Source organism: Apus apus, chromosome 2 (genome assembly GCF_020740795.1).
Source record: "Apus apus isolate bApuApu2 chromosome 2, bApuApu2.pri.cur, whole genome shotgun sequence".
In the NCBI taxonomy this organism is placed as follows: domain Eukaryota; kingdom Metazoa; phylum Chordata; class Aves; order Apodiformes; family Apodidae; genus Apus; species Apus apus.
The window spans coordinates 66,919,830-66,933,985 of record NC_067283.1 but is presented as its reverse complement, the minus strand read 5'-3'; the positions used below and the strand labels follow the sequence as shown (position 1 = coordinate 66,933,985).

The window sequence follows — 14,156 nt, the reverse complement described above, 5'->3', positions numbered from 1 at the left end:
AAAGAACCCGTTTAAAAACGCAGAGGACGGTCTGGCTTTCTCCGACGTCCGACCGCAAGGGCGACGCGCTCGCGGGACGCCGGGCTTCGGCGGGAGCGGGTCTGAACGCATTTGCGGTGGTTTTAGAAACGGCAGCCACAGCAGCTCCTCCTCCTCTGGCGCGGGAAGCCGCGGCCTGATGCCAGCGCTCCAGGCCAGGTCTGTACCAGAACCAAGACTCTCTCACGATTCCGGGAAGCCCCGGTTTACCTCCAGATGTGTCTCAGAGAGGGAAAGGCCAACCCTGACGGGCCCCTACGACGTCAGCAAAGGGCGAGAGGCAAGAAGGTCCAGGAGGGGCTGGAACCTCCCCGGAGCGGCCCTGCCCCCCCCATCCCGTCACCGCGGGGCAGGGAGCCCGGGAGCGTGGGGCACGCCGGGAGTTGTTGTCCCAGCACGGGACACGGGGGCACCCGCCGCTCCGGCCGCTGTGGCGCCGGGAGAACTACAACTCCCAGCACGCACCGCGCCGCGCTCGGCGGGGCCCGCTGAGCGGCGGGAGGAGCCGGGGCCGCCGCCACCGGCCCAGCCCGGCTCCTCGCGCCGCCGCGGCCGGGCCGTGCAGCCGCTCCCTGCCCGGGGGCAGCAATGCCAGGCGCGGCCCCCTCCTCCTCCTGCTGCTGGTAGCCACCGGGCGGGCCTTTGCCCCCAGCTCAGCCCCACGGCGCCCCGCTGCGGGGTAACCCGCCCAGCAGCCGGCCGGGCCCCACCGGAGGCCTCCGCCGCCTGAGCGGGCCGGTGGGGCTCGGGCTCGGCCCGGCCCGGCCCGGCCCAGCTGCTGGCGCGGCGGGGAGGCGTCCTGGGAGGAGGGCTGTGGGAAGGAGGAGGCTGCCGGCGCCATGTGGCAGAGCGTCGGGCTGACCTTGCTGGTGATCGTGGCCACCCTGGCCTGCGTGCTTCTCTTCATGCTGTGCGGTGAGTCCGCTCCTTCCCTCCCGGCTGGGGGGGCCCGGGAGGGCTGGCCGCACGGGGGTGAGCCGGGCCCCTGTTCCCAGCCCGCTTATTCTCAAATCTCCGGTGGTTCCTCTTCGCCCGGATGGACTGAAGGAGCTGAAAGGGCGGCCGTGCCCCCGGGGCGTGTGCTTCGCGGCGCCCCCCGCTCTTTGTTCCCAGGTGGTTTTGAGCCTTGGGAGGCTTCGAGAGCTTAATTCGGTGACTAATCCGAAGCCGATTTCTAGGGAAGGGGCTAAGTAGCCGTCAGTCGGTGCGGCTTGCCCATGGGTCTGAACGCCAGGGAAGGGAAGAAGCAAACTTTCTCCTGGAGCCTCTCTGCTTTTGGCGTCTGTTTGCTGGCACAGGTTGAGAGCAGCTCTTGGGAAGTTCTTTTTTTATCTGCCGAGATTTCTTCGTTATTATTTTTTTTTTTTTAATGCAGAGAGGAGGGTTATGTCGAAGGGAGGCACGACTTGAAGGTTTGTTGGGAGTTCTTGGAAGAAATCAGTGTAGTGCATGTGGGTGTTGTGGTCAGCATGCTGAATTTACAGCTCTGAAAAAACCGAACTCGGACCATGCCATAGTAGTGGAAGACCAGCGACATAAACAGAAAATGCCAGGTGGATTTTTAAGTGATTTTTTTTAATTTTTTTTTTTTTAAAACCAAGGGAGCAAAGTGAACAAGAATCGCTTGACATTTAATACTCGGAGTTGCTAATTGCGGTCAAAGCATTGCGAAAAGATTTTGCAATAGCAAGGGACTGGATAGTAGAATGAGAGGTGAAATCCAGCATTAAGATGTATGGAGTAATGCTTATAAAAAGCGTGCAGTGTATGGGTGCTTCATTATGTGGGGAAATATAATGGCTTCAGATGAGCTGTTTAGTATTAAAAAAAAAAACCAACAACAACGGGTTAGCTGAAGTAATTGCAAGCATTTCTCGAGAGTATCTGTTTAATGCTTTGTGGCAAGCATGGGCAAATCAAACATTAGAAGTTTAAAATAGAAAATGTTACTGTGCTGCTACAGGAATTTGCTGTATTCCCTGTCTTAAACTGTGTTTTCTTGTTAAAGTGTATTATCTTATTAAAAATAAATAGAATCCTAGTTTATTTTTAGAAATATAGGATAATATGATGATTTCTGCATGAAGAAACTGAACAGGTTAGGTCTGTCTAGCCTCAAAAATAGGTGACTGGAGGAAGAGTAATAATGGTTATAAAACTGAGTAGAGTGAAAAAGGTGAACTAGGAATGGTTGTGAAATTAATTCATTACAGAGGAACTGGAGTACATAAAATTAAATCATGAAGCAATAAGCTTAAAGCAAAAAGTTTTCTTACACAGGGAAATAAATTACAAGCTAATTAACAAAGAGTATTTTGGATGCTGAAACTTATTATTTAGAGATTGTGGAAGAGAAGTCAACATCTTTAAGCTGTAGAACTAATACTTGGGTGAGGAAATTTCTGAAATGTAGGGAACTGGAATTGCAAGGCTATATGAGGGCACACTTTATATGCTTGTCTTGTGCTCTTTTCCTGTGCATCCTGTACTGTCCATTGTTACAGAATAAACAGTGACATAAGTGGAATTTTATATGAAGTTTCTATATGTTCATTAGTTGTCGTTTGGCCACTTTTCATCTTTTAGAAGATGAAACATGGTACCTGCTAGGGTTTTCAGAGTATGCATATGAGATCTTTGCTTCCTGTCTTGCTGAAAAATGAAAATGATTTTGTGACATGCTGTTCAAAATCTAAAACAAGGATCATTTTTGTCAGGCCTTTCTTTTTTTTGGAATTGAAACTCTTTTTAACTTTGCATATTTAAACATCTCCCTTGTGCTTTGCTGCTTAAAGAGAGTTTTATAAATACTTAGTGGTTTAGAGTTCTGTATTGTGCATTCGACTTGGACTCAGTGAATACTTTGCTTTCATTCTTTTATTGTATTTTACTTTTGACAGTATTAGAGCTTATAAAAGTCACCTAGATTTCAGAAGTACCGAGCACAGGAAGCTGACAGGGCCATCTGATGAGAGTTAGAGAAATGGCTTTATGAAAAAGAATTACTGGGTCAAGACCCGAAAGAGCTGCAACTTGCATTTTGAGTGGCTTATAAAAGGGCTTGTGCTGTGAATGCTTAGAGAGAACAAGAATGCTTACAGACTTAAATATCCAGGAGACATCCTAGTTTCATGTGGATTTCTACTGGTTATCACAAATATGATGTGGTGTAAGTGCTATCAAAACTTAAATAATGGGGAAAACATTCAATTTCATCATTTTTCTAAAGTGAAAAGACAAAATTCAAAGCACGAAGTTATTTGGACCAGTTCTTCAGCCACGTGAAAAGCAAATGTTTATGCCTGAATTAGGCATTTATGCCTATAAAAGTACTTTGAATTGATGACCTGATTTATTTTTCTTTAAAATATTTCTGGATGCTTGCAGCAGTTGCTGCTACTTTTGGTGTTAATCTGAATTTGGTAGGAAGTGTGGAAGACTTGCAGGCAGCAACATCTCCATCTGTAAACTGGTCACATCTGACATGGAAACCAATGAGGGACTGTAAGCATAGCAAATTTTCATTTGGTCTTTTAAAGGTGAGACTAAGGTAACTTCCACTTCTTATGTTTACCTTTAATGTTTTCTTTTCTCTGGTTTCTTTCTGGTGGTCTCTTTGCTACTTTTGTGTATTTCATGTTCCTCTGCAGATGGGAGTAACTCGTGCATAGTCAAGGATACAGGGCAAGATAAAATATCAGCCAGGGTGAACTCGAATGGTGTTTACCTCCATGTATTTGTTTTATTTTTCCAATGTAATAATGCATGGAGCTGTGTGGAATTGCAGAAGTGCCTTCAGTGGAACAGATGGAAGCGTTAAGTTCATCTCATTTGTCAAGAGAGGCTAATGAGATGTGCTTTGGGAGACAAGGGCTGAAAACAAAAGTCATGTAACTCCAAGTGCTGAAACAAATCTGTGATTTGCTTCACAAGTGAGAATTCAGTTGCAGATGGGAAAACATTTGAGCTTTATATTTCACCTGAATAACTTTTGCTTAATGCTTTGTTTAAACAGTTTTGTAACTATCTTAACTGAGGGACTCTTCTAAAATACCTCAAACGATGAGGAAAGTTGTGCTTGATTAGAAGAGCAATAAAGAGAAAATACTTGTTAGTTTGAAGTTGAGTTTCAAAACTTACAAATGGGAGGTCTGAATAGTTTCCTTGTGATCAGTCAGCAAGCAGCATGGGGCAGGTAGAGTGTTGTATTAAACGGCACCAGGCTTAAGGAGCTGTGCAGAACCAAGCACTGTCCCCTGATGTCTTCTGTGACTCCAGTATCAGAGTAGCATATGCTCCCTTCAGTCTTCTCCATAGCGAAGCTGTCCACTAGGGCAGTAAACTATCTGCATCTTAAAAATGGTGCAGCACTGGAGAGACTTGTCTGTGGTCATGGAAGACATCTGGCACAGAGCTCAGAGTAGGACCCTGTTCTCCCAGATCTCAGGTGAGCATCTAGAGCTCTGTGCTCCTTGTTTTTGTTTGTTTGTTTTGTTGGGGGTTTTGGGGTGTATTTTTTTTGTTTGTTTGGTTGTTGTTTTTTTTTCAGCTGTAGTTGCTCAAGATTTGCTGCAATGAACACTTCAGCATTTGAATACAGGCAGCGTTCACCTTGGTGATATCCTACTTCTAAATTAAGTCTTCATGTGCTAGAGAAATGGCATCCTATTTTCAAATCAGTAGGGACACAAGATAAAATGATCTTGCAAGACTGCACAGGAAGTCCACAGAAGGATCAGAAATAGAAGCCAGATATCCAGACTGTCTTGTGCCATTACTGCATCACCTGCTTGCTTGGTTTAATTTTTTCTCAATTCACTTAAGAAAAAGCACGTTGTTTTTAGTCCAGCAGTCCCCATGGGCCCTGTATATTTTGTTGTTTTTTTTTCTCTTCCTGATTTTAATGGAAGAGAAAAATGTGCTCCAATAAAGAAAACTCCGCATCAGGTTTTGTGTACAAGTCAGTGTAAGGTGAATGAAATATATGGACCTGAGAGTTTTGTACCCCTCACCTTTTGAGGGGGAGTAATGTTGCAGTCAGATTTGTTTCTCTCCTTTACGAAGAACTAAGAGCTGGTGTGGGAAGTAACAGGAACCATAGCTTTAATGAAGCGTAGTCAAATGATAAAGTCTGTTTAACACCCCAATGTTGCGTAGATGTTATGTGCATCTATGAGTCAGTAAAAGAGGCTTTGACTCATGGTCCCATCTTCATAAACATGTTGCACCATCGTTTGTTAGAGGGGTTGACATACTGATGGCACAACGCCAAATGTGGCTTAAATGTCTTTGGATGGCACTTGGCTGTGGCATTTTAAGTGAGATGGTGGCTCCCAGCTTTTAGTGAGTACGAAACTCTGCAAGGCTGGGAGTTGCTCTTTTGCCTACATGAGAAATACTGTCTGTAGTAGACAGGATTTCCTGACTCTGGATTCAAGTGTCTGCTACACAGAGCTATAACCCCTGCTTTGCATTGCAGTGATGTACTGTTGGATCTGGTTACAACTTTGAGAGGCAACTTCTTTCACCCATTAGCGTAGAAATATTATATATTACAGTGTGTATGTCGTCACTGCTTGTTTGCTGAAGACCTGTTGTGGGTGTGTTGTTTGACTTCCACAGGTTCAGTCAAGGTAAGGGTGATTTGAAAAGGTAAATAGCTAAAGAAAATAAAGCAAGCACTGGAACACTGATTTGAATCAAGTATTTTGTCTGTGGTGCAGTTAAACCAATAGGACTTCATTGAGAGCAGCTTACCTGAACCAAGTGGAAGCAGTTGAGATGCAAACTGGTGGTATCTGTCCAGGAAGAGCTCTCCAGCAGAAACACTGCAAAGCTAAACTTGGTTGCAAAAAGGCAAGAATGTGTTGAAATGCCCATTTTCCTTTTTTTATGTATTTGAAATTACAATTATTTTCCTTTTAAAAATAAATTACTGTGTAACTTCCAGTTTTTCAGAATGGCATGGTGTCAGGTGTTCTTAAGAGGCTGAGAAATTAATAGAAAATGCATTGTCCTCTGATGCAGGAGTAACTCAGTACTGTGAATCTGCCTCCAGGCTTTGTTTGTGTGTTGGTTTTGTTTAATGGTGCATTTAGTTGATTGTTGTAGAGGAGAGTTTCTCTTGCCCAGAATAACTCGTTCTTTAGTAGTCTGGGTATTTCCAAATAAATTCTTATTTAAGTGTTTAGTAACACTGAGGCGACAGGAAGGCTCAGCTGAAGAGGCAGTCTTAACTCCATTCAGACAAGTCTGTTTGGGAGAATTTTTTTTTTAAGCTTTCTGTCCAAGCTGGCACTCTATTCAGAGCAAGTGAAAGAAAGCTAATCAAAGCAGAAATATTTATTATATCTAAATGTCTTTTGTACAGGCTGGGAGATTTTGCGAGCTTTTGAAACTCTAGTTTTCAAGCCTGGTTGCCCTCCCACTATTATAATTGACTAGGTCTGTTGTAATTTTACTTTCAATGGTCGGTTGTTTCAGTGGCTATTATCATTGGGTCTGGTTGTTAGTTGACTATAATCAGTCTTATTGGCTGATTATTTACATGTCTTGATTGTAATCTTGAGCTAGAGAGCTCTAAGGTCTGTTATAGTACCTTATATTTTGGTGACTTGGATCATTGTGCTCTAACTCAAAATATGGAAAAAAAAATTATGGTTTTCTTGAGAGTCTGAAAATGACTGTTCTGTGAATGTTCTTTAGTATTTTTCCCCACCCCCAATAGTAGTTCTGTGTCAAATGGCCTGTTTGTAGTGATAAAGGAAGCATGTGGTCTGTTTTATCTAGCCTGAAATAAAATACCTCCCTTAACAGGGTTATTTATTTATGTCAAATATATTCAAGTAATGCATCTGTAAAGTGCCCTATATTTTTCTGGGGAAGGCCCTGAATACTTTTGGCTCTTCCTCCTTCCTCTGTGGTAGTCTCTGGTAGTAGTGTGTCAGTTTCATGGTAATTCACTTTGCAGGTGGTTTAGGTAGCATTAAAAAAAATAACCAACAAAAAACAAAACCTAAACAAAAAATGAACCAAAAAACCAAACCCAAACAAATAAAACCCAACCAAACATTTTGTGGCTGTTTCCCACCTCCACACAGTGTGTCTTAAGTGTATCTAGTAGCATGTACATGCTTGTCATGCATTGGTGTACGTGCATTTTCATGCATGTCTGGTGTCTCACGTTTTGTCTCTGCCAACAATTTGGGGGGTTGAGGACATTTTTAAATGGCTTGTAATACACTGCTTAGGACTCACTCTCTTACCTCTTACATTAACTTGAAATATTTATTGCATTTTCTTTCCCATGTGGACTAGAAAAGTGCATGACTTTTTGGAAATTTGTTTACTTATAATGATGTTGAGAAGCATGAAAAGAATGGATTGGTTTAGGGTCTTCAGAATGTCCAGAGCATTGAAGGTTCAAGAGATCTGAAATATCCCTCAATGGAAACAACTTGGAAAAAGTTGCTGCTTCAATTTTTATTTCTAGATCTTGAAGAAAACAGATGCTAAAGCCAGACATCTGCCATTGAGTTTTTTCCTAGTTGCAGGGGGATTTCATGTGTTTGTGGGACATCAGATTCAAATTCATCACAAGTCATGTAAAGGTTTAGGTATTAATGGAAAAGAAGATACTTGGTGTGGGCCTTAAGAATGAATTTAGATCATAAAAGGTTGTCATATAAAAACTTTCCTGAACATGCCTAAGCAGCAGACAATTTATGGAAATTAAAAGACTGCAGGATATGAAAAATATTCCAGGAGGGAGGGGAAGGTTGGGATCTTTTTTCATCCTAAGTAATGGTCTGCTCGTATTGGCATGACTCCCATTACAGAAGAGGAAGAAAAATAGAGGTGCTGTGGTTACACAATTGCCACTTATTAGTCTTCCTTCCCCTTCCCTAATATGCCCCAGTTGTCAACACTCAGAAGCCTGTTTCTGCTGACAGCTGTATAATTGGGAGGATGAGTTTCCCTAACTGTAAAATCAGGCTTTTAATATTTGTGTAGGTCAGCAGTATAGGCTTGAATAGCTAGCAAGACCTTCTGAACAGAGAATGCAAGTATTAATTTATAGCTTTAGCAAGACAGATAATGTTTGGTGTTGCAAATGGTGCTTATGTGGCATGTTTTCAAATAGCTGTTTAAATTTTATGCTACTTAACTGTGTATCAGAGAAGTTAGGTTCCTCTTCCATGGATGATGAAACTTGACTGGTTAGCTAGAGGGAAAGGAGTATCACTAGTTCTCAGTCAGGTAAAGCTCCAGTCTCTTGACCTAAATGCTTTAGATCCAGGAGACCTCCTTTTAAAAGGAGTATTTTTCTTTAGGTTTAGATACATTTATATCTGATTTTTAAAGTTCTTTGTCTACCTGTTGCAGAAACACAGAAGAGGGGAGGAGCTGGATCTTAAATTTATTTTTCAAGAACGATTCTATAAATACGATCATCTCAGCTTTTTACTTTAATGATTTTGGGACCTAGGGCATTTTAGCAGTGGAGCAGAACATAGATTACCAGAACATGTTAATTTTACTGTAATGGGATTTGGGCACGGAGAAGGAGCACCTTGAATTTGGGGGAATGTGGCTTTTGGTGAACACAAGGAAGGCCTTACGTGTTTCAAAACAGGTTTTATTACAAAATGTGGTATTAATTTAAATCTCTCCACAAGTGTACTTAGTAATGATTATGTAATGCAGCTTTTAAAAGGTGATTTTCAGAATTATATGTTTGCTGATTGAGGGTAGAAACTCTAGTGCTACCTTTTTAGAGTGCTTGTTTAATGAATCCTGAGTCATTAATTTGGGTATGACCACAGAAGTTCCTTTTCTCCTGACAGTGAAGACCTTTGTCAGAGCAGTGGTGATCACCCACCTGCTCTTTGCTGTGGCGGTACAGTTTGGACTGTGTAGATCCTTGCCTGGAGCTTAAATGGTTGCTTCCAGATGAGGACAAATACCAAGTCAAATTGGTGTTTATAGGACTGTAGGAAGGAGTGTGTTTGTTGTGGAGGGGTGTTGGGGCTGGGAAGTGGCAATTAGAGGGTGGGAGTTGATAACATTTTTTCTCACTTCATCCTGGTACACTTTGCTTGAGAGCTGTCTACGGTGTTGTATGAAGTAACTAAGCAGTGTCTTTGTTCTTTCCTCTGCAGGCTGGTACGTGGTCTGGCAATTGTTTTTGTCTAAATTCAAATTCCTGAGAGAGTTGATAGGTGATACGGGGTCCCAACAGGGAGACAACGAGCCTTCAGAGACTGAAGCTGAACAGGAGACCCCGCCCTCACCTCAGAGAGGTAGACAGAAATCTGCTCGGCAGCGAAGGGCACCTACAGAAGACACAACTTAAAGTACTCCATTGATCTTCTGAATAACTATGAGTGGTTAAGCACCTCTGCACTGTGTTGTTCAGTGGTTTGATCTTACTGAAAAACTGACTTAAGAGGTAATACTAGTATCTGTGGACCTTTACTTCTGAACTACCAATGTATGCTATGTGAGTAGAGGTTCAGGGAGGACTTCAGCAGCAAGTCATAGAGTACTGGAAGAAGCAAGGAGTGGAGAGAAATCTCCATCAGAAAAATGCTGAGCTGCTGTAGCTCCTATCTCTGCAGACAGATTGAAAACAGGTCCTGCACCATAGGCTTAGCCTTTGCATTAGTCTGAACGTTGTAAACATTTCAGACTTGAAATAATTTCTAAATTATTTTTTCTTTACAGCACTGTAACTACACATAGTGAAAATGAGTTTTATTTCCTTGGCTATATATGAATATATTTTTCTTCAACCTTGAGAATGCACGTGAACTTGAAAAATGGTTGAAAGAATATCCTGCTTTAGAAAGTATTCTAAAGTGAGATTTTAGTTATGTTCTTATATAGAAAGTATAAATGAAATATGAAGAATTGGTTAGATGTGCATGATTTGGAGGTGTTTATTATCTCCTTTTTAATAAAAATGGCAAAAAAAGGAATTGGGTGGTAAGACCTGTTTTCTTGGTTTTAGCATCAGAAGGGTTACAGGTTAAACAGGCCTGCTAGGTTTCTGTATGTTTTTCCTGAACCTTTCACTCTGAGTCCAACTTGTGTTGGAGAAGGGAAGATGCCTAGGTTATGTACTCAGTGTTCAGTATTCTGAAGTGTTATCTTTGTTTCTTGGACATTAAGCACTTCTCTAGTTCACTTTGTACACCTTTACATCAGGTATATGGTACCTGACACAACTTCTTTCCTGGAACCAGCTAAGGCATTCTGACCAATTTGGTAAACATCACTGTAACACTTTGATAGTATTACAGCAATGAATTTGGTACCTCATGTTTGCTGGAGGACTTTATGATTTTTACTGGTAATAAGCAGTTGCTTCTGTTTTCTTTGAGGATGGGTTATACAGCTATTTTAACATTGCAGTTCAGAATGAGGAGCTCCACTTCTGTTTATCTGACAACTCTGAAGATCAGTGCATGAGGAAAGAGGAGGAACATGCATGTACCACCTCTGATGCGTGTATGAGAGAGAACTACCAACAGGTCTTGTCATTAACAGTTTCAGTTTTCTCTCAAATCTTGGCTGTGTGACGGTGTTTTGATCAGTGTTCCGTGTATAAAAACTTAAATGGGACTAGAAAATTGGTTTCTACTTTCAGCTGTTAAGAAATGTAAACCTAGGAATTCCAAACTTGTGGTTTGGTTCAATTCTATGTCTAAAAGCAGCAACGTTTAGCTTTTTCATCAAGCCTACACTGGGTAAAAGAGCACTCTTTTAGTGCCTTTATGCTTTGTCATCTGTGAATACTGTTCAAAAGCTAATGAGAGCATTCACTTCATTAAATGATTTGGCTGTTCCAGTGTTAAACTAGGTAAGATCAGCCCTGATGTCCTTTTGGAGTCTAAAAGTCTTTGTTTTGTTTACTAGCATGTGTATATAAGCGTGCTTTGTATTACAGGGTTACATTTTCAAGCATGATCAGACAGTCTCCTTCCTCTCTTCTGTCTGCTGGCAAGGGAATACCTAATGATGTTTTGTTTGTGTTTTTTAATTAGTAAAATTCCCATTTATTCAAACTGAGCAAAAGCAATCAGATTCTATTCCCTGCTGCTTCCAGTTGTTTGCCTTGCACAACATAATGTCACAACATTCTCATGTCTGTCTTTCCGCACAGTGACACTTTCAGTTTAGCAGTGCTAACCAAGTACTGGCACATTTTTCTTTAACATCTTTAGCATCTTCATATTGAGATTTGCTAATTTTTTTTTTACTGACATAGGATATTGACACTCCACTTCTCTTTAACCTAGATTTTAGTGCACAGAAGTTGGCAAAAGACTGATGCTGGTAGTATCCTCAGCTGAGATAAGTAACAGTTACTCAGTCTTTGCTTCTAGTAGCTGTGAAGAAATGTGATGTTGCAGCAATAGACCTAGTTAGTCAGGGTAGCTCTACAAGTGCAAGAATCAAGACTGGAGCAAGATATTGAAGGAGAAATCTATGTGGGTTTGAATGCTGACACTGATCAAATATGCAATAAGATGGATGTGGAACCTCTGGGTAGCTCATCTGCTCTAGCCAAACAACCTGCTTCTCCCTTCCTTGCTGTATGTAGGTGTACATTTCACTCCCCAAAGTTATTTTCAGTTTTGTGTTTTTTTTTTAATTGATACTATTTTTTAATGTTGCTGTGATGTAGCTGCCAGTAACTGTCTGCCTAGTGTATAACTTTAATGATCTTAGTAGCAGGCCAAAGGTTTGTATTACGTGGTTTGGAAGAATTTTGGAATGCTGATGTCTTCTGTCAATGCTTAATTTTTCCTGAAGGAGTCTGTAGTGATATCTTTGTACAGAGCACTTCATGCAAACCTGTAAAAGCAGAGCTGTGTGTGTGAAAGTGTACTTTGTGATAAGACCTGGGTTGTGATTGCTGGCAGTCCAACATACTCATGTCTTTGAATATTTTTACCAATGTACTTCTGAAATGTTACTGGTGGGTAAGCACTTAACTTTGAATTGACCCAATCAAGTCTGAAACCTTATGAAGGCAACAGGTTACACAGTTGGTCTTGTTTTGTTTAGTGGGATCTATTTTTAAAAGTGTCTTATTGCCTTATTGTTGCAGCCCTTCTCTTGAATGTATTTTGGACTCTTATTTTAAATACAGTCATATCACCTTTGTTGCAGGGGCTGTGTAACTTTGAATAAGCAGTAATTGTCTGCGTTGTGTGTGACAGTTAATTGAAAACAGTTACTGCAATGAAGGCTGGAACAAACAGTGTAGGCTGGTGGATAAAATACAAAAGCTATTGCTAAAATTTGAGAGGTGTAAACAATTTTGTTCATGCTGAATTGCATCATTCAGATCTGTTCAGGAGCCACTAAAGCTGTTATTGTGGTGATTTAATGTTTGCTCATGAAGCTAATTCTATGCAGTTCATCCACTAAGCACTGCTGCTGTAGCTATTTGCAGTAAATGCCATATACTGTGCTGCAGTTTGAGAGAAACTTGCTGCTTAATATCAGGTTTTACACCAAACTAGACCGATGTGTGTATGTTCTTCTGTTATGTTCGGAAATGACCAGCATAAAGAATGTGTTCAGTGTGTTCACTTCAGTGTTACAATACTGTACCTAAAGCTTCTGTGGTTGTCTGTTTTCATTGTTAACTATTCTTTTAACTGACTGCACAGATGAAAAATAAAGTAACCAGACTTGATATGTATATTTGACCCAAGTGGTTTTCTGACTCTTTCTGAATGAGATTTTGTTTGTAGACTAAGACTTCTTGTTTGAGTGTGCAGCACTTCAAAAGAAGACTTGTCAAGTCACATTTTAGCTGGTGTAATACCTACAGATCACTTCATTTTAAAGGACAGATTTGTATATATTTTTAGAGCCATTGTTATTAAAGAGGCTTTTTCTGCCTTGGCCTTAAAAGTTTTATTTTCACATTGGCAACTAAAAAATAGAACACATTTAACAAAAATCAAACTATCTCCTCCCTCCCTTGTTCTTGATACTGTGAAGATTGGTTGTAAGACTTAGTAGTTTTTCTAAAAGTGTGTTGGTAAAGTGGGAAATTCTTTTGGAAATGAAGATGTACAGGAGAAGGAAAGGAGAACACACTTCATCTCTGATTGCTTCATTTTAAGTAAAATGCATAAATTGAATCCTGGGTTTTTTAATTGAATAGTAAGAGATTAAAAGAAGGTTTTGAAAACAGGAGACAAGACTTAGAATCTTGAGAGAACAAGTTGGGTTGCTGTTTCTTTACTTGTAAAAACAGGCTACTAACAGAATACAGTAAAATACCCTGTTCCTACGTAACTTGAGCACTTGGGCCTTTTGAACTTAAAGAGTTTGAGCTGCATATGGGGGTGTGTGACTCAGGGTTGCATATAAGTGGGAATGAGCAGTGATGGGCTACCCATGTCAGATGCTTGTAAAACATGAGCTTGCTTGTCTGCTTTGTTATCCATCCTGAGGAAATGCTTCGTGGTCTGTTGCAGTGGAAAGTGTAAATATTCTGGGGTTTATATTAAGCTTTTTAGGCACGTATATTAGCTGTATTCTTCATTGAGATCAGAAGCTTTTGTGTTTGAGTGTCTCTTATCCTGGTGGGTGTTTGTAATCAATGCAGCATTACCTCTGAAAGCCGAGTGGGATGAAGGCTCTTTTACACTGCTCCATAAGCTGCCTGTGAGGTTTGCATCTGGTCTAGTGCTTATGTCAACATGGAGCGATGTTGGACTCAGCTTCAGGCAAAAGGAATGTCAAGATGGACCTGTGGGTGGACAGAGCACTGAAGGGAACAGGAGTGCTAATGGCAGGGAGCTGTCGGGGTGTAGTCACCTTTGGAGGATGCACAGCTATAGAAGTTTAAGGGAGAAGCCTTTTAGGCAGGAGACCTCTGATCAGTAGAACTCGAACTACCATCCTGGTTTTTACAAATGAGGGCACCGAGATGAAACATGTATTGTGCTATATTCTCCTGCATTTCCCAGGGCTTTTCAGCTTCCACAATGGGAAATGGGTAACACAAATGTTCCTTTAACTTCAGTAGCAAGGAGAACCCTGATATCTAGGTCTTACTGTTTGTGGGGTGCCTCTCAGCTTTATGT

The 14,156-nt window shown here is 41.3% G+C and overlaps 1 protein-coding gene across 1 annotated transcript; it reads left to right on the top strand.

Annotated features, from left to right (window-relative positions):
* The first annotated feature begins 540 nt into the window (after positions 1–540).
* SMIM13 (small integral membrane protein 13) lies at positions 541–12,764 on the top strand. The gene is made up of 2 exons (XM_051611460.1): positions 541–954; positions 9,201–12,764. The coding sequence occupies exons 1-2, from the start codon at positions 879–881 to the stop codon at positions 9,392–9,394; spliced, it is 270 nt and encodes an 89-aa protein (XP_051467420.1). The 5' UTR covers positions 541–878; the 3' UTR covers positions 9,395–12,764.
* Positions 12,765–14,156: the final 1,392 nt, after the last annotated feature.